This window comes from Oryzias melastigma, linkage group LG10 (genome assembly GCF_002922805.2).
Source record: "Oryzias melastigma strain HK-1 linkage group LG10, ASM292280v2, whole genome shotgun sequence".
NCBI classification, from domain to species: Eukaryota; Metazoa; Chordata; class Actinopteri; order Beloniformes; family Adrianichthyidae; genus Oryzias; species Oryzias melastigma.
The window spans coordinates 9999331-10019859 of NC_050521.1; the positions used below are offsets into that span (position 1 = coordinate 9999331).

General features: G+C 38.3%; 1 protein-coding gene across 4 annotated transcripts in view; it reads left to right on the plus strand.

Annotated features, from left to right (window-relative positions):
* The window catches only part of drp2 (dystrophin related protein 2), a 209083-nt gene that overhangs the window by 166386 nt on the left and 22168 nt on the right, over positions 1 to 20529 (plus strand). For all 4 annotated transcript variants that reach the window (XM_024283360.2, XM_024283358.2, XM_024283359.2 and 1 more), the window contains 6 exons: positions 6876 to 6954; positions 9099 to 9159; positions 11442 to 11503; positions 11973 to 12047; positions 13181 to 13382; positions 20324 to 20409. In XM_024283360.2, coding sequence (XP_024139128.1) covers positions 6876 to 6954; positions 9099 to 9159; positions 11442 to 11503; positions 11973 to 12047; positions 13181 to 13382; positions 20324 to 20409 — 565 coding nt within the window. The remainder of the gene's footprint in view (positions 1 to 6875; positions 6955 to 9098; positions 9160 to 11441; positions 11504 to 11972; positions 12048 to 13180; positions 13383 to 20323; positions 20410 to 20529) is intronic.

Genomic DNA, 20529 nt, shown 5'->3' on the forward strand with positions numbered 1-20529 from the left:
CAAACCAAAGGATGGCTGCTGCTTTGAGCTGCTTTCTGTGTTCATAGTATCACCCCCAGATTTGATGAACCTCTGTACTGTCTGGGTGAGCATGAGGCCGAGCAGGACTATTTTACTGACATTGCTGACATTTTGTCTAGCACAAGTGTCATAAAGGGCAAGTCTGCTATTTCTTCTTTAATATCCACTCTATCACCTCAGCTGCAGCAGCAATCAAGTTGCTCTGTTTTTGACCTGAGGTTGCAGTAAATGCTTTGGAAGAGGGCAAATTGTTTTGTAGGTTTGGATCATGTTCTGCAAGAAATTGGTTGTAATTCACTCCACTTGTCATAGCACTGAAAGAACAATTACCGTTTTTCAAGAAAAGTCCCACATTGCTTTAAAATCTCTAACGTGATTGTTTCTCCTCTTGTGGAGGGTGATCTGTATTGTGATTGTCTCTGTGAAGGTTGTTCTGCTGAACATTTACAATCTGCTTCATTTTGCTGATTTTGTGTCACTTAAATCAAACCCAAGCAGTTCTTAATTATACAAAACAATTTGGAGTTTCAGAAAGGTTATTTTCCTGTGATAAGATAATGTGTTGTGTAAACACAGGTTTACAAAAAAAAATTAACTTATACATATAAGCAAAAATTGATTTCACTGTACCCATTTGACTTTGTGTGGCCTTAGAAACTGTGTTAGGCCTCCTTACCTACTTGTAAATATTATGATATATGATAAAAGTATTACAAAAACACATCCTATACCTGAACGAATGAAATTCTTTTTAAATGCTTTATTCTTTACATAGTTCCATGTGCTGACAACACAACCACTGCACAAAAGACTGATCCAACTTTGATGCAATGTCTTTGAAACAAGTCAAACTGAGGCTCAATAGTGGGCGACTTCACTGCAACGTCTGCGTTTGCTTCTGATGAGGCGGCGGTGGACGGTCTCTGGGGATCTCCTCTCACACCTGGACCAAAGCATTCACCAACTCCTGGACAGTCTATGATGATGACATTGTTGGATGGACCGAAACACGATGTCCCAGATGTGCTCAAGTGGATTCAGGTCTGGGAAATGGGTGGACCTGTTCATTACATCTAGACCTTCGTCTAGCAGAAACTGCTGACAAACTCCAGCCACATGAAGTCTAGCAGCTGTGTGGCCCTCCAAAGAAATGCCACCCCAAACCATTACTGACCCACTGCCAAACCAGTCATGTATGAGGATGTTGCAGCAGCAGAACGTTCTCTATGGTGTCTCCAGATTCAGCCATGTCTGTCTCATGCGCTCAGTGTGAACCTGCTGTCATCTGTGAAGAGCACAGGGTGCCAGTGGCAAATTTGTAAATCTCTGTGTTCTCTAGCAAATGCCAAACATCTTGCACAGTGTTGTGCTGTAAGCACAATTCTTACTTATGGTCGTCGGGCCTTCATTCCACCCTCATGGAGTCTGTTTCTAAAAGTTTGAGCTGACACGTGCACATTAGTGGTCTGCTGGAGGTCATTTTGCACGGCTCTAGCAGGGCTCCTGTTTCTCCTTTCATGAAAGAGGAGGTAGTGGTCCTGATGCAGGATTGTTGCCGTCTTACAGCCTCCTCCACGTCTCCTGATGAATCAGCCTGTCTCCTGGTAGCACCTCCATGCTCTGGACACTACGCTGACAGACACATCAAACCTTCTCGCCACAGCTCGCACTGGATGAGTTACACTACCTGGGCCACTTGTGTGGGTTCTCATGGTATTGCTGGAGTGTCAATACTATCGGCAATGGAAAGTCCCCAAAACATCAGCAAGAAAACACAAGGATGGAGAAGTTATCTGTGGCCACCACTTGCAGAGCCACTACTTATTGAAGGTTTCTTGCTGGTTGCCTATTATTTTTACCTGTTGTCTAATCCACGTACACAAAAACATGTGAAATTAACTGTCAGTCAGTGTATTGTTCATGCTTTCTGGCGACTTGGGGATTTCTACTTTTTCATTTTGGTGTGTCATTCCCTTGTTCCTTCAGAATGTTTGATGGGAACATTAGGAATAAACTTGTCTTGAAGGCACCTTTCAACAAACTTGACCTTTCCAATAACTTTATCTGAGCATGAAAACCTTTAAGGTTCAAAACAGAAGCACTTAATTAATCCTGTGTTGATTAACTGTCAATTTTATTGCATCAACTCCTTCATCAGTGAAAACCACAAACAAAAAGGCTGTGGGAAGAAAAACAAGATTTCATGGGTCTCTCGAGAAAATGAGACCATGTGACTCACTGAAACAAAACTACAAAAAGAATGGAAACATAAAACTGAAGCAGAGAAGAGGGAATCTGAGTAAATCCAAACACAATCATACCACAGATTGTATGTGTAAATTGTTACAAAAAAGTTAATATTTCTTTTCTGCATAGAAGCAGAAATAGAGCAGATGCTTGTAAAACATCTTAGAAAAAAGCATCTCTAACAAAGACGGATGAATTGACCGTAAATCAACCATCAGGAAACAAGACCCAAATTAATGTGTTTTTTCAAAGCCTCTTTTTTCTTTTGTCTGTTTGCTCCTAAAATCTATTTTGTACATTTTTGAGGAAAAAGATGATATTTAACATCAAATTCAAGACTTACGAGTTAACATTTAATCTAATATTTAATCTAAAGTTGCATGTTTTTACGGACAGAGCAGCCGCTTCATGAAGACCAGAGGAGACATTCATTACATCCTGTCTTTATCCTCAGTGGAAGAAGCTATGACCACGACATGGTTCCTCACAATTCATCTTATGATGATATGAAGCCCAAAGATACCTGCGTCAGTTCAGACTATTCCTGTATATTGTTGTCTAATTTAATTTAAACCACCTCATGTTCTCTGACACGTCTGTCATTTGTTAGAGGGTTTTTAGATCTGAACAAAAGGAAAAGCAGTCCTTTATTTTAAGAACCAATTTTTTAATCAAAAGGACACAAAAAAGGAAAATTAGATCAATGCAGTGAATGTGTTTTAAACTGAAAAATTATAAATGAAAGGAAAAGGTGATCAGACGAGAGACCGAGTGTCAGAAAAAAACCTTTAATGTTTAGCAAGAAATTCATCAGAGAAATTCATTTTTATCTGATCGTTTATTCTGATGAGAAGTTTCATTAGCCTGTGCCTCTGTAACTGGTGGCAGAGCACTACTTGTCTTTTGACAAGAATGTGTCAAACTTCATATTCTGATCATGAATGCAGTATGATCACTGCAGACTTTGATGCCAAAGTAAACTTTGCATGTCTTTTATTTGAAGTCTAACTCACTTGAAGGCAAGATTTTAGTCAAAAGCAGTCCCATGACTCCACTATAGTGACAGTTCATCCACTTTATGTATGTACTTAAGTATATTTTGTCAGGTTATTGTCGATTTGAGACAGCTTGAGAACTAATGAGTGTAACGTCATCCATAGACAAGGGCTTGTTCCAGTTCAAACGAAATAAAGTTAATTCAATTTCCTTTTTTTTTACGATTCGGACGCTGCCTTGTTGGAATGAGACTACGTCAGTAAACAGTGACTGGTCTGAGTTGGCCTAAGTCTATTAGGAGTGAGAGTTCTGTCTCCCCCTCTGGTCACCGGTGAGAGCTGTCTCCAGAGTACTGAACACACTAAATCTCCCACAAACCCCCCAGATACTCCCTAGATGCCGCTCAGCTGGCTCTCATTGCCAATCACCCACAGGACAGTTAAGCACTGTTAAGAGCCTCACTCAGTGCGAAGTATTGTTTGTGCCACCCTGCCTGCATTACCGAGCGTTTCTATCTGGACCTGATCTTCTGTTTCTGACCCTGCTTCCTTTCTGATTGCCGGCCCTGACCCTTGACCAGTTGTTGTTTAAAAGTAGGGTCAGTAAAGTTACAGATCAACTATTTTTGTGGTGCCTATCCATGTCCTAGTGGCCTCTGTAAACCACTAGATACAGAATCACAGCAATCTGTCATTCCTTGGAAATGTCATTGTGCTATCTGTAGGTCTGAATCTAATGGAACAACTTGGTGATTTACATCAGAAATGTTCAGATCATTACTTTAAGCTCAGACACTCACAGAAGGAATGCAGTGGGCTACTTAAGGGAATTGATATGACTTATTCTTAAAAACCTTTTAAAGATTGACCTGAACTTGCCCTGCTCTCAGTGCCTGGCTCCAATGGATGGGTGCAGCGTTCACACAGGCATTTGTGTAACTGCAGGATTCTTTCAAGCATCAGCTGCATCCATGAGCTTCTACAAGCAAAACAAGCCCACTCAGCTGTCACTTCATGTTGGAACATTCTGTTCCCATTAGATAACCTGCGTAAAACCTTTTCCACGGCCTGACATGTTGCTTTAATAGCAGCTGCATCCTCCTCTCTCCTCTCGGTCTGTCTCCTCTAAACATGATGATTTAGGGCGTCTTGAACACTCCCTGGAAATTAGCTTTCAGTATCCCCTTGGATTACCTTCAAAGCCCAGAAATCCCCCAGAATGACAAAGTTCACAGAGAAAAGAACAAAAGAGCGAGCCTGCTCCTGCGGGGCAAACAGGTTTCACCTATCTAACACTCACAATGCAGCTTTGACTCTCCTCCCCAGGCACTTTCACAGCCATTCACACCTTCTATCATGTGACCAAAACAACTCGCATGTTATCCACGGTGGAAAAGAACCCAATTGACCTGCAGGTTTTAGGTCAGAGACACAAGTGAGTGTAGCAACTGGCGGCTCATGCTGCATGCCTGAATAGACTAGCCGCTAGAACACTGCAGAAGTCCTTCAGATGAGCTTCAGTTCAATTACACAGGATTAGTTGTATATTTTTTTTTGTACACAGTATCAAGTTAAACTTTAGGAACTTGTGAGCTATTTTCCACACTATAGGACTCAACGGATTTTAAGGTGAAACGTCAATGAATGGTCTTTTTTCAAATTTATGTCATAAAACTTAAGGTGCCCCAAACTATAAGGTGCAATAGGATAGACAAGAGAGACAGAGATAAGTCCATCAGTGAGTGAGTTTATTAACTACGTTCACATTAACTCCCCAATTTATTTGTAAAAATCTACATGTTAGTTACATTTGCATCAATAACATATTACCTGTAGCTACCACCCTGGTTTACAACACATGAAAAAAACAGACGTTACCGTGACCATGCTAATTGTTAAAACAAGAAAAAGTCTGACACTGCTACTTAAGCACCATTAGCATATTCACAATAACATCCAACCAAACAATTTGACTGAACCCCATTTACCTCTCAAAATTGCTTCAACATCAATACGCAAGACCATAATTAATCCATTAATAAGGCTCTTTGGATTGCCTTACTGTTGTTTTTTTTTGGAGAAAAAAAACTTTTTTTGTTTTAAGTGTGCTTTATAGTGCAAAAAAATATGGTAATTTGTTTTGTAAAAGCAGACGGCTGTACACACTGATGACAATTTCAGTCACCTCGTTTCCAATGGGATCTATTTCCGTAACTGTGAGGGAAGGATGGAAGAAAAATGGGAAGAAATGCACAGAACGAAGATTCATTATGTCATATTAATGCTCCTTTGCTGTAGATAAAAATAGTCTTTCTGCTCTTAACAGAAAGATTCCTGCTGTGTCTTTATGCTTCAGCGAGAACTGGGTCCTCTGGGCTTTGATTCGGGAGCTAAGTGAAAGCTTAACATCCTTTAATGATCAATAGGGCAGTGTGGTTAAAAGGATTTCAGTATTTGAAGTCACCTCCTGAATCTTCAGTTGCTCTTAGATTTTCTCCAACATTCGACTGAGTTAAGGCTATTTATGTAGGCACCAATGTCGTTTAATGGTTTAACAGAAGAAGAGCTCAAGGTGAACGCAAGACAGCTGGTCTGCTTTCTGTACCACACCATTTACACTAGCCCAAAAATATGCAAAGATGTGGATTTAAAAGGCAACCTTAATGGAAAACATCGTCTTCATGCCAAATTACGCCTGAAAATATTGAATCCAAGGAAAATCCACGTGTCTTGTTTCTTTTGGCCGCTCAGGTTTTACATAAATGTATTTTTCCAAATTAGATTTGCTAATATGAATCTATTTAAGATAATTTAGTAATTTGTCTTCCTCACAGCAGCTCGAATTGCCTGTATGACAAATTGCACGACACATTGCAGTTGGCAGAAACATCTCACAGCACATTTACAATGCTCCGTTTTAGTCTTTACCAATTCAGATAGCTCTCCAGTTTTTATTGTGTGGTTGGAGAGCACTCATTGATACAACTGAAAAAATGCCAATTCATCACATTGTCTCCGAGCTTCTTTAAAAGGTTGAATTGCTTTTCACTCTTCTCGTTTTCCTTCTCTTCATCTCACAGCTAAGAGAAAAATATCCTGATGTCTGACACATTTCAGCAGCAGCTGAGAGATTTATGAGCTAAATCCAATACTTTTAAAATAAACAAGGATTATTCACACAAAATCCCGTTTTGAGGGATTTTTCTTTCTTTTTTTCAACAAAGGAAATGGCAAATGTAATTGTTTCAATTCAGTCTCCATGGTTATTGATGCAACTCATTTGAGGCTTTGTGACCTCCATGTTCTCTTTTATTTCATCTTTTTTCTCCCCCCTTTTCTTTCCCAGACTGACAGCGCAACTGTGAGCGGATGTCCTCATTTCACAGATTATATTATTTTGTCATTTCTGCCTTCATTCACTGCTTCTCTTCAAAGGCATCCACAGGGCTGCTGCAGCGGAGGAAAACGACATCATTCACTTCCTGCTTTTAACTCATGGAGCACAACCAGGTGGTCTCAGTGTGACTTGTGGGAATTTGAGGAAGAGAGGGATGGATAGTGGGGGCTCCCTTTGATTTAACTTTGTGTGTTTGTTTGTTTGTGTGTCCTCAGGGTTCCATAGAGGAGCGGCTGAAGCAGCTCCAGGATGCACACAGAGACTTTGGCCCTGGATCGCAGCACTTCCTTTCCAGTAAGAGACGCCTTCCTGCTATTTGAAGTCTGTGCCTGGTGTTGCACCAGGCTGTGACACGCTGTGCCAAGGCACCAGCTCTTGGAGTGTGTTTGTGGAGCTGGAGGGTTGGGGGGGTTACATCGAAACTGCGATGAGGGCATAAAATGTTTTTTTAAATCAACATTTTTCATAGGATTGAGTCTGCGTATTGGGTTAAAGGTGATGCTATACGGGGTTTTGTTATCCTGCTTTCCCCAGTTGCAGGACACATGGAGCAGAAATACACATTTGTAAAGCCTGTCCCTTTTCTACTGGCTCTTCTTCAGTGGCTGCACAGATGCAGCATGGTGGCTTAAATTTTGATGTAAGTTTAAATTTAAGTAGCACTGTTCTTCAGCATACCGGAAGTAAAATAATCTGATTATGAGTCCAAAGTTGTTCTGAAAACCATCTGGATTTCCTCTGGATCATTGATTTATTTTGACCTGCTCCCCCCTCAGTACTCTGCTAAAGCTGCAGAAACATTTGTGTTGGTAAAAAGCATCATGGCATCAAACTGACTTACAAAAACACCTCAAAATTTGGGAGATCAGTTAAAAAAAGAAAAATTAACACAAGTAGCGTGAATTGTTAAACAACCAATTCAACAGTTTAGTCCTAATGCAGCACAAACACCGAAAGTGATTTGTAAAGTGAACACCAGTTTGACGAATTGCTGTTCCAATATAGTCTGAGGAGGGAAAAATAAAAACAAGAAGAAAGTTGGATGATCCTTTTTATTATTGTCTCGGTGGAAAAAATAAAAATATGATATAGTGTCATATAAGTTCAGGAGTAGAACAATCATATTCTTCTTCATGTTGGTTTTGGACTCCACCTACTGATTGCGTAATCAACATGACATGGGTCAAAGCTGAGCCCTGATTGGTTGATGCTATGCGTCTTCTTTCCCAAAATATACTGTGCACCCCAAAATGTGCTGCTGTCAGACCGACGCGCTGAGCTCAAAATGCAGCACAGGGCCGCTGACCGTATCAGTTCATTGAATTAACATTGAAACTGGACGTCCAGACGTACAACATGTTTCCATCGACACTTAAATAACGCACACTCTTTGACCGCTTACACAACCAGCTGATTCTGTCACTGCTTGTGTAACATTATGCATTCCTCTTTTTTGGTCATACCAGAAAGAAGAGACTGTCAATGAATGCCACCAGATTCCTGAGGTGTAAAAAAGTCAAATGACCCTAACAGAACCGCAGCACTGCATGGTGTCAGCTCATGTTGAGGGTTTGGTTTGAGGAGGACGAGAAATGTTAATTCCTGAAGGGCTTAGTGTCTGAACTCCAAGGCGTTCACTACAACTGACCTTACAGGGGAAGAAAAGTCTTGTCCAATAAATTTAAAACTGAACCAATGTGCTGCAGGTGTTTTGTTTCTATAACAAAAGCTTGAACTTATCAGACCTATGGATCAGTGCAAGGGGAGAGAATACACCGAAAGGCGTCTTTAGCCAGATGCAGCTTCAGTGCTCTGGCTCGGCCATGCTTCATCTTTTGTTGTGAACCTCCAGCTTCTGGAGCTCAAGAAGAATTTGGTCAATTGTCAGGAACTTTTGAATCAGAGCAAGTTATAACAGAACCTGAAATAAAACTGAAAATACAAAGAATATAAAACAGCAAAATTGAGATATGCGTAAATTGTGCAATATATTTCTTGTGCTTTTAGCTTGACCTAAATCACATGGTGTTAAGGACATATTGCACATAGTGATAATAGTCTCAGGTATATAATGGATGTGTGTTCCTCATTGTGTCGAGTTTAACTGGTGTTCCTCCTCGCTCAGTCTGCCCTCTTTGATCCTCGACTGAACCCCTTGTGGTTCAATCTGCAGGCCGATTAAAATGCTCCAGCACCCACGACGACTCCTCCTCCTCTAATCTATTAGGCCGTGCCAAACAGACCAACACTCTGTGGAAAGCCAGCACAATAGACTTGTCTCTTTGGCTTCACTTCGCCCGCCGTACTGGGGAGCAGCTCTGTTAAGAAGGCCTGAATGGACACTGTGTCTGGACACGCTGTCAAGCACATCGCACAATGGCATTTCATGCTTGACATGTCCAATCTGAAATTGATTTTCCCTTTCTGTGTTTGCACAGGTTCAGTGCAGATACCGTGGGAGCGTGCCATCTCCCCAAACAAAGTGCCCTACTACATCAAGTGAGTGCAGCTTCAGGGTCAGTGTCCATTGTCCAAGTAAATGTGCTTTTTATGGCAGGTTAAATAGCTGGCTTCACTTTAGGGTAGTTTATTGTTTTTGTGGTAAATTGACTTGACCGTAGCTTGGTTGGCTGTGTTCTTTTTGCTTTATAGTTTGTTAATTCGTATTTCAAAAACTTTAAAAAGTTTGAACCTATAGAGTATGCTTCCTGACATGAGTCAAAAATCAATCGTTTGGTCCCTGGTGTCTTATAGAAATTGATTTTTATCAATTATAACAATGTCTAGGCTAAAAAAAAAACTTCCAATGGATGTAATCTAGTTTTATTTGTCTGATTGGTCTGACACTTCTCAAGTAAAGTGAAGCACAGCTGAGTAAAAATCTGTATTTGCCGCAATGTAGAAAGAAGCTACAAGCAAGTGGATCAATATGTTTGGACACAAATAACTTTTTCTGTCAAATGTAGAGTTAATCAAACGTGAATAACTTTGAACAATAGGAATATCCCTGTTTTCATGCTCTCTGGGTTAACTGATCAGACAAACGCATTGTCATGGTTGAGTCCTATTTAAGATAAAGCTTTTTTTTTAAATAACATCAAAATACAGATAAATGATTCATTTAAATGTAGTTCATGACTATGTTTGCATTCACACCAGTTTAATTCATATCCTTAATTTTAACCTTCAGATAAAATTCCCTTTTATCTTATCTGGTACAAGTTCATCTTTGGAACAAAGTATATTCAGTTACATCTGAGGGAAACAGATTTATAATATTTCTTTCCATTTGAAAAGAACTACAGAAACAAAATCTGCAGATTAGTGAATATTTGCACCAATAAATTGATGACGTTTGCAGAGCAAAACAGGTGTATTTTTGAACTGAGGAATGATTAACAAAGCTGTGTTGGGCAGTTTGTGCAAAAACTACAAGCTAACAACCCTAAATATTTCACTTGTTCAATTAACTGTATTAAAATTCTAAAACAAGCTGATTCAGTGTATTAATTTAATGAAGCAGAAGGTAAATAAGAACCTGTACCTGGTGTGAACATGACAAGCAGCAAAGACGAAGTTAGACTGCTAAAATAGGTCAAAATTGTATAAGTAAAATTAATAGCTTGAATTCTGTCAGTCAGTTTTCTACAGAACTCCTTACAGTTTTATGACTTTTGATAAAAAAATAAATAAATTAAAAAAAGAACATCAGATATAAAATAATAGCTTCCTAATATGGCTTTGAGAGGAAAGAGCCTAATTCCTGCTGACACATGACACACATTTGTCTGTTTTATTCCTAAATTAAAATAACAACCATGTCAAAAAAGTTCTTGTTTGCATTTTAGCAAAAACAGTATAAAACATGTAGAAATAGCCTTTTTCAGTCATGAGGAAAAGAAAGGATGCGTGTCAAAAACTAGTTTAGAAGTCCAAAAAACTCAAACAAATCACTTTGTTGATGTTCATTTTAGTAGTTTATATGAAAAAACAACAATTACAAGCAAAGGGGTTAACATTTTTTTATATTTGAGATAATATAGAGCTGTAAGTTGTATATTTATTATTTGGTTTATGCCTTTACTATAAAATATGGATACACATAAACTGAGCCAAAATACAATTTTAATACACCAATGTTTTGGTAGCGTTAATGATTTTCCATTGAACCGACTGTCACAGTCCATGAGCGCCACTTCTTAATGGACAATGTATTTATATTCCAATGGAGAAGGGAGGTGTGGTGGGTCCAAGTAACACTCCAATGGGCAGCCATTGACTACCGCTTGCAAAGCTAAAATGGGGAGTGCAGGCCTGAACGGCTCGGGTCCTAAGAGACCTCCTGCTCTGAGGTTCCTCATTTATTCTGCAGCACTTGTCTTTTTATTGGATCTGTTTTACAGCTGATGAATTTTCTGTATGATTCATTCAAGAGACTTTCTAGTCGGGGATCCCTCATATTTGAGTCAAGCAAAGTGGCTTCAACACACCTGGATAGGAATCTGTTTATTATGTTTGACACTTGTATGTTCTCTCTACTCCTAAAATCTCTTAGCTTATGCTGTAAGCTGTTATCACCCTTTTGTCTTCTTCGTTTCTCTCCTTTGCTGTTATTTTCTGCCCTTTTTTCTCACTCTTTTTACTGCTTCACCTGTTCTTCTCTGCTCCATTTCATCATTTACACTCCATTTTTTCTACCCTGATCTTTCTGCCGCGGTAAAATGAAATCATAAGATGTTTTTCCCTTTTTTGTTCTTTTTTCTTTTTTTATTTTATAAAAGCCACCAGGCCCAGACGACATGCTGGGACCATCCAAAGATGACAGAGCTGTACCAAGCGCTGGGTGAGTACAGAGAGAGCTCTTTCGCCCGGGACTCTTACCGAGCTGCAGGAACACCAGCAGCGCGGCGCCGCTGGGCTTCTGCTTTGAAGGCGTTGTCACTCAGCTCATTAGGTGAACTAAATTTTACCACCTCAGGGACTCTATTTCAACTGCCGTTAACCTGTGAGGCCCAATTAACCAGAGCTGTGATTGCCTCCTGCTTAACCTCTAACTAATTGTGATTAAAAGACATCACGTATTTTAGAGTTTATGTTGTCTACAAGGAAGTTTTAGCAAAGAGTCGCTCACTATTCCATGCTCACACATGAATGCACACATATTCATCCGTGGTATTATGCGTTCGATAAAGTACTAATGACCCTTTCATTGATGAGATAAACAGGAGAAGGGACAAGGCTTAATTCCTCGATCGGTTCAGAGCAAATCAGAGTTTCACTCGCCTCTAATCTTCTGTCTTTTTTGCCTTCAGCGGATCTGAACAACATCAAGTTCTCAGCGTACAGAACGGCAATGAAGCTGCGGAGAGTTCAGAAGGCTTTGAGATGTATGTACAGGATTTCATTTTACATTTTTTTGTCTGCAGCATGCATGTGGCTGGTGATATGCGGTTATCTTGTAGCATCAGTAATTCAATGACATGCTCTCTGCTGGAGTGAGATGTAATGATCAGCCGTAGCATGCCTCTGTGCTTAGCTCTTGAAAGAAACACCGCTTCTTCACTGTTTTGCTTGAAAATGTGAATCCCATTGCTTCCTCATTTTCATCATTGTCAAGATGCCAGCTATTATTTTGGTCCATTTGAGAGACAAAAAAGTAAGGTAATTTGTTTTTGATGAAGATTGGTTGGGATCCTCTTTGGATTTAACACTTTAATTTTCCAAAACTTTCAATGTAAGATTCCAGCGCTTGTGCCTTAAAAGTAGTTGCTCATTCATGTTCCATCTATTTTTTTTTTTTTTTTTTACCTTGCTGACTTCCTTTCCTCAATTTTACATCCCGAATAGGTCTAATGAAAACTCAGCATGCATGAAAAACGTCTGTCAGCTCCTCTCCCACTTCCCTTCCTTTACCAGCTCTCTTATCTCCCCCTGCTCTGGTCTATGAGTCGATATGGTTACAGAATTTAATTGCCAGGCTGCCTTGATAGCTGCAGATTCCTCATTCTTTCTCTCTGCACATGTGAATGATTGAGCAGTGCCACACTCACAAGAAATACATTTTCTGAGGATTCCTCAACCTTGACAATCCTCCTCTAATCTCCTCTCTCTTTGCTACCTCATTATTGTGCCATCCAATTATAGCTGGCATAAATGTGTCCACTGTGGGGGGACAGGCCATCAAATTATTTTAGAAGAAAGAAATCAAATTTGTGGCACCGCTCTGGAAACATAGATGCAGGACTGAAGTGGCTAAAAGGGGTGCAAGCCGTTCAGTTAATGGAGTTCTCATTTGCTGAATGGAAATGGATGTTTGTGTGAAATTCAATTCAGAGGCATGTATTTGCTAACAGGTTTTGAAGCCAAAACACAGCTTTTAGATATATCCGTGGCTGTGTGATTAGCTGAAGTCAAACGCTGGATCAATCTTACTACAAAAGGGAATGAAAGTCTTACACAGCAGGAAATGTCATTTTCCAGGATATTTGTGTCTTTTAACGGGACTTTGTTTCCTGTTTAGTGGATTTAGTGTCACTCAGCGGCCTCTCCGAGGTGTTCCGGGAGCAGGAGCTGCAGCAGGCGGAGCGCCTGATGGATGTGGTGGAGGTGATTCACGGCCTGACAGCTCTGTATGAGAAGCTGGAGGAGCAGAGGTCTATCCTGGTCAACATTCCTCTTTGTGTCGATATGTGTCTCAACTGGCTGCTCAACGTTTACGACAGGTGAGTCCGCTGTGACTGATGCTCTCACAACTGTATCAAGGAGGGAGTCCTTATAAAAGCACTTGTGAGACATCTTTCTTTTCTTTGTTAACTTCTGTTAGACGATCATTCATGGTTGCTAACAATGGAACAAAACCAAGCTTGATCTTTTGTCCTGTAAAAAAGATGAGTTATAGTCCCAGCTGTCCATTTTTGGTGCAATTGTGGTTCAGCTGTTTTGCATTTGGAACTCTTTTTTTAGTTCCAAATGACCAAGTATTATATGTACTTACACATATTTAAATTACACTTGATTATTTTGCAAGAAATACAAGGGATCTGGAAAAAATGTTCAGTACCAGGTATCTATCTCTGAGTCACACTGGTTGAAGTTTTGGTTAAAGGGGTCCTGGATTGATTTTAGGGGATGGTTCAAAGTGAACCAAAATCAACTATAAATCGTATCAGCAACTACAAATTGTGATATGAATCAAATTGTTAAAATGAATGTCACACTTCTGTCTAAGAAACATTAACCGCTTTAAATTGGAAAGTTTACTTTCATTTTTTTGTAATGATTAGAATATGTTTCTCCACACAGAGACTACATATCAAATCTATTGCACAAAGTCTGAGCAAAAGTTCCAGAAACACACTGTTTGCATCCTCGTGATGCAGCCTGTGTTTTTCTCTGACAGCACAGAGCACCATACTGCTGAGTGGCAATCCTGTCTGTCACTACAGGAGAAATGTAGATTTTTCATGGGTGGTTGATTTTAATGGAATTTATCTGCACTGCTGCCTGTCTTTCTAACCTGTCATATTCTGGACTTTCTTTACTTTCACGTTGATTCACATTCATACTTCAAATAAGGACTTTTTTCCCCTTATACATCTTTTTTACTCTCCCAGGCAAAACATTGTGCTGTCATGAATTATAAATAGTGTTGCATGATGTTTTACATGCACCATCACGGAACAACGAAGTTTTTCACATATGTAAATACACTAAAAATTTATCTTTTTTTTCTTTTTACATCTACATTTTCTTAGTTATTATTGTCACAGCTATGTCAAACAAAACACTTTAAATAAATTATGCATTTTCCCGTACTTCGTAATATGATTTAAAACTTACAAATACATTTTTTGTGTGTAAAAAAAGAATACATCTCTTATTGATATTTATCGTCGGTGAGTTTAATCATACTTTTAAATATAAACATTGTTATTATTATAGTTTTCACCATTTCCTGTGCCAGTTGCAAATCAAAGAGGAGAAAGATTTTCTTTGCTTGAAATCAGCAGCAGAGAGGCTTGAATAAACATAAAAACTTAACACTAACCACTAATCTTAAAGTTGTGGGAGGCAAAGCTTTCTGCTGACAAAGAGCAGATTTTTTTTTCTTCTAGAGAAAGTGTAGCTTTTGCACACAGCAAACATTTTAAAATATTTTTTGTCTTTTTTTCAGAAGAAAAAAGTTGGATTTTGTTTTCCCTTTCAGTCTTCTGCAGACTCCAGCCAAAATATTGTAATACACGGGAATGTATTTAGTATTAATCTCAAATGTTTTACCTTCTGTGGTTGTGACATGAAGTAAGCATCTAAAAGAAATTCAAACAGTCAGTTAGAATCTTCATATCACTCCTATATGTATATTAGATTAAATGCCTTTCTATAAAGATGTTAAAAAAATATGCTATACAAGATGTTTTTCCCTTGTTATCAGTGAAAAAGTCTGCCAATAGAACTTGTAGAATTTGTATTGGTAAGATTTATTAAAGAATTTGCAAAGTTTTTACCTTTCAATGCAACATAATTCATAGAATTTAACAAACAACCCTCCTATTAAGATATCTTGCTGCGATAATATTTCTTCAAATCTTTAAAGTTGGCACATTTCCACACATACATATTTATACTTTCCCCCAGAAATATCATGTTTGTGCTTTAACACCTGAACTATCATTATTTTTTTTCTGGACCAAATAAAATAAAAAAATGGATTTAAGGATAAATTTGTCAAATTAAATGTAGATTAGGAGTCAAATAATGAGTTTCATTAAAGATATCTGTTAAGATAAGATATTTGTTTTAGATTAAATGACTAAAATATTCAAGATTTATTGTTATTACATCTCACTTCAAAGTTACTGTTGGTTTTATCTTATATCTAGTGTAAAAAGAGATTTTATCTAGAACCTAGACCAAAATACTTGGTGATATTTTGTGTTTTTGCAGCACAAAAGGTCCCTTTCAAACATTTTTTTGTACGTTTTAAGTGATATCCGATTAAATGCTCCGCATTTAATGATATTGTAAGTGCAGTTCAGCTACTTAAAATACTCAACAACAGCAACAGAGGAAGAGAACGAGAGATTCTGCTCTTATATTGAAAACTATGCTCTTGACGTTTGTTAAAAAGCTTTACTTCTTTTTTAAAGATCAGGGTTTGGATCAATTTTATTTGGTAATGCTAAATCTTATTATTTGTGAAAAAAGTTCTATTTCATGTTTGTTTTTTGACATTCAGATGTTTTGTAGTTTACAGCGTGGTTGATGCTAGTCTCAGTTTCTGCTTATTTCCGCTAGAATAATAGAAATCTTACCTGAGCCTTTTTCCTCTTACACACAACTAAAAGTGTTTTTAATCCCACATTGGGGAAATTCCAGTTTTAAGTACCAATAAAATCACTGGAATGCTGAGCAGAAAGCAGATTAAAAATTAACTACATTAATTAATAAACTGCAAGACAGTAACAACAAACTGGCTGGTTAAGGATTTGATAAAAACCCCTAGGAGATAAATGGTATTTAACCACATTTAACCACATTCCCACATCAAACACTTTAAAGCTTTCAGATTCTTTTTAAGGCACACATATGTCATTATGTTCCATAATCACCTGCTTGTTGTACAGACATCTATAAACAGCAACAGCTGCTGAAGCTGTAATACCATGTTCAGGCAAAGAGCCAGTCGCCCCTTTGAGACACAACAAAAGCAAATTATCTTCGACCCCAGCAGTCAAACTTTTGTTCCCAGGCGACTGTTTAATGCCGCGTCTACAAGGAAACCCACAACACAAACAGGACTAACCTGACAAGTGGAGCAAGTTGGGTTTTCTGAACGTCTCCTGACTACATGAAAGGCTTCTTTGCTTACATTTCAGTTTGCTTTAGTGCTTGCTTCACTTTGAATGAGGTGACATCAAATCGCTGATTGGCTGAAAGGCCCTTCAATTGTTGAACTTTGTTGTTAAATGAACCAATTAAGCAGTTACATCCCGTACCCCTTGAGGGCCCCCATCCGTTGTAAGACCACGGGGCGGTAGAGGCAGAAGAATTAGCAGAAAGTAATGACAACATCAGAAGGCATCAGTATAGCGCTAAGCTAGCGATTCCGTTTTCCTCTTTACAGTGGTACTCTTCTAAGCTGCCCGTAATCTTCTTTCAAACAACATTAAATTCCTGTCATACACGATGTACAAAAACTAAAGCAAGAAAAAGACCAGCTGCTGGATGAACTCCATTCTTGTTGCTTTTCTAGTCGTCTACACTACACATGTGCCGGGAAAACAAACCGCTCAGTGGAAGCGAGAGTAAACTGAGTGGAAACGCCCACCAGAATTAACTGGACCAGTACTACTCTGTACCAGACCGCTCAGCGGAAACAAGGCTAAACTGAGCTGCTGAACCACTTCTAATGGGAAGTTACAGACCTGCTATAGGGTTAAGAGCACATTCAAAGTTATAGGAATGGACGGCGATGATGTATCTGGCTGTGGTGTCTAAACTTGCATTTGTCAGGCTGGATTGCCAGGAATCTCTAAAGTCAAGGAACCAACGGACAAAAGAGTATTTCCTTTCAACTGGGTCCAAAATGGAGCATTAAAGTGAGTCACTCTAACTCCACAGGAAGTGAACAAACAACCGGTGACCAAGAAGAGAATGGACCCAACAGAAATGAACAAATCTGCATTTGTGTGTCGTTAATTTGCAATACATCAGCAAACTAGTGTGTAAAACTAAACAAAAGCGGGTGACCAAATGACATCCATCGAATTCCCAACAGGAAAAATGAAGCCAGAGATAAGAAGCGTAGGCTGACCATAGTTTACCCCTCCATCCTTAACTGGCTCAGCCTTAAAAGAAATCCCCAAATGTTTGCTATAAAAAGCCTCATTTCCACCACCATGAAAGAATCCTCAATGCATCTGTAATAATTACATTAAGTTTGGTATAAAATCTGTTGTTCTTAAGAACACCTTCTGGAATCTGCCACCAGTGGTTTCAGGTGGAGCTTCATAATTTTCTTTTTGCTGGTTTGGGTTCCATTTCAGAAGGTTGAGGTGGAGCTTTACTGTGACACTCTGCAGACAAGCAGTTTGAGTGAATAAGGCTTTAGTCTGAGCTGCTCTGGATGCACTGATTTACTGCAGCACGTGCGTGCACATGCATCTGTGTCTCAGGGGGGCTGTTACTGGCAGGATGTGCATTAGGGATCTGTCTTTCACTTAATCATTAAAATGTTCATTTGATTACTTTGGGTTCTGCCAGTGCAGCTCAGCTCGGCCCAGATCCTAATGCGCTGTTTGACTGAAGAGCTCAGAAAGGTGAACGTTGGTTTTTTCTTCAGACAGTCTTTACTTCTGTATTTTGTCATTGAAAACAAGTGTATATTTCTTTTACAACCAGAATTTTTTTTAAATTACATAAAATACAGTTTTTTTTTTAATAAAGCATCTCACTCATTTCATGAGGCAAAACAAAGAATATAAAAAACAAACCAAACACAATTTTAAAAAGTATTTGCAATTTCAAAAATGCAACAAGTTCCAAATTATTCAGCAAATGTTTTTTAGTTTTTTTCAATAAAAAATATAATTTTTTTTATGTTTTTATCAGTGGTTTCCATACAGTAAGTGACCAGCATGTTATACTGAGGAATTAATAGAATAATCCCTTTCACTAAGCAAGCACTTATGCAAATATAGAGAGGAAAACTCCCTCTAAGTTCGTCTTGTCTTTAGCCCCAGCACAGTCTGTTGGAATAGTTAAAAATTAAGCAAGTGGTGCGTCTGATTCTTTGTTCTACATCCAGAAGTCTGGCTACTGCAAGACTAAAAGATAAATGAAGATAAAATAATTTCTTTCAATGTGAGGAAGTAATACTTTAAACATACTTTAATAATGTGTAAATGTATGTGTGTCACGATTCAGTGCTTTGGTTTTGTCATGTTCTGTTTCCCCTGTCAGTCTCACCACATTCAGGTTAACCATCCACAGCTGTCTTCATTTAGTTAATCAACCTCAGTGTATTTAAGTGTCGGGTTTTCAGTTTCTCATTGTCTGGTCATCATGTTTTGAGTTTATTAAGTAAATGTTTGAGTTTCTGCCACCATGTCCTGTCTCCTGCATTTGGGTCCCCCACCACCATCCATGACAATGTGTTATGTTTTATTAATTTATTGAATAAAAATCTGTAATATATGACTAATAAATTGATAATTAAAGGACAAAATGTCCAAATAGAAGATATAGAGTAAAATCGGGATTAGTTTAAAATGAATGAAAAACAAGATTGGAATTTTGAAAAAAATGGCACTGTAAATAAAAAAAAAATGAAAATTTAAACCCATTTTGAAAATCAAAAATACATATTGTAAGCTTGAAGGAATTATTAAAACATTGAAAAAATAAATTAAACATTTGAAAAAAGAATATTGTAAACTTAAAAGAAATGTGGAAATTTTGAAGAAGAAAAAAAGTACATTTGAAACTTGAATAAAAAAAACTGTTAACAATGAAAAAATAAGGTTTATTTGTACTTTCAACTTTCCTTTTTTTCCTTTTTCTGTTTGCTTATGGTTTCAGTTTCAGTTCCTGCCCCAAAGCCTCACCCCCATATAAAATCAGGATCAGCTCATTAGCGAAAACTCGAAAACTCTGAATTGAAACTGAAAACAGAAGGTTAAAAATACAAATAAACATTTATTTCATTTTATTATACATTGTTTTCATTTTTTTATTTAAGTTTCAAATGTACTTTTTTTCTTCAAATTTTCAATATGTCTTTCAAGTTTTCAATATTATTTTTTCAAATGTTCAATTTTATTTTTTCAAATTATCAATAATTCCGTCAAGTTTAAAATGTGTATTTTCAAGTTTAAAACTGCTTTCAAATCTTCAATTTTATTCTTTTTTCAAAATTACAATACCTGTCTTTCAAATTTTCAGTCATTCACTTTAAATTCGACCCCAAAGGATGACTGGAAAGAAAGGTTGCAGCAGAACAGTAAGAACAAAGTACAGAAAATACACCAACACAGGAACAACTGTTAGAAACAGGTTTCTAAAGGGCTTTTCTACCTTTGCAGTCTCATTCACTCATGCAGACACATGTTCATACATTGATGGCAGCACGGCTGCCATGTAGGCACTAACCAGGCCACTGGGAGCAATGTGGAGTTCAATGTCTTGCCCAAGGACACTTCAACACATGGTGGGCAGAGTAGTAACTGAATCTGTGGGCTGTTGGTCGTCCACTGCACCACAGCCTCCATTTATGGTAAAACAGACATACAGGTAAATGCAACAACGACATATGTTAGGAAGAGAAAGGAAGTAAATATCTGCTGATATCACGGGAGGTAAAAATTATTAGAAGAACAGTGTGCAAACGTTTTTAAGCCATATGTGAACTCTTTTGAGACACACACATGTTCAGAACATTTCATCCAGCTCCTGCAGTGCCTTTATTTACTCTGAATGATCTCTAATACAATTTCACACTACTTCACTGACCTGTATTGTGTTGTTTTGACCCATAAAATGTCTTCCAGCATGGCTACGGCAATGTATGAATGTATTATCACGACCCAGTAGGCAGTGATTTGAGTTCTTTCGCCTTTCAATAACCGCTACCTTCGTACTTCTGTCTTTGTTTTCTCTTCTGTAGCGCTCGGAATGGCAAAATGCGATTTCTCAGCTTCAAGATGGGATTGGTGTGCTTGTGCAACGCTGACGTCCAGGAGAAATACAAATGTGAGTGTGAAGCAAATTCTTGTAGGTGAAAGTCACTTGGAAACTGCAGAGAGTCATCCAAAACAAAGCAGTCTTGATTGTCGGTGACAGATAAAGACGTGCACTTAGAGTAATGGAGGA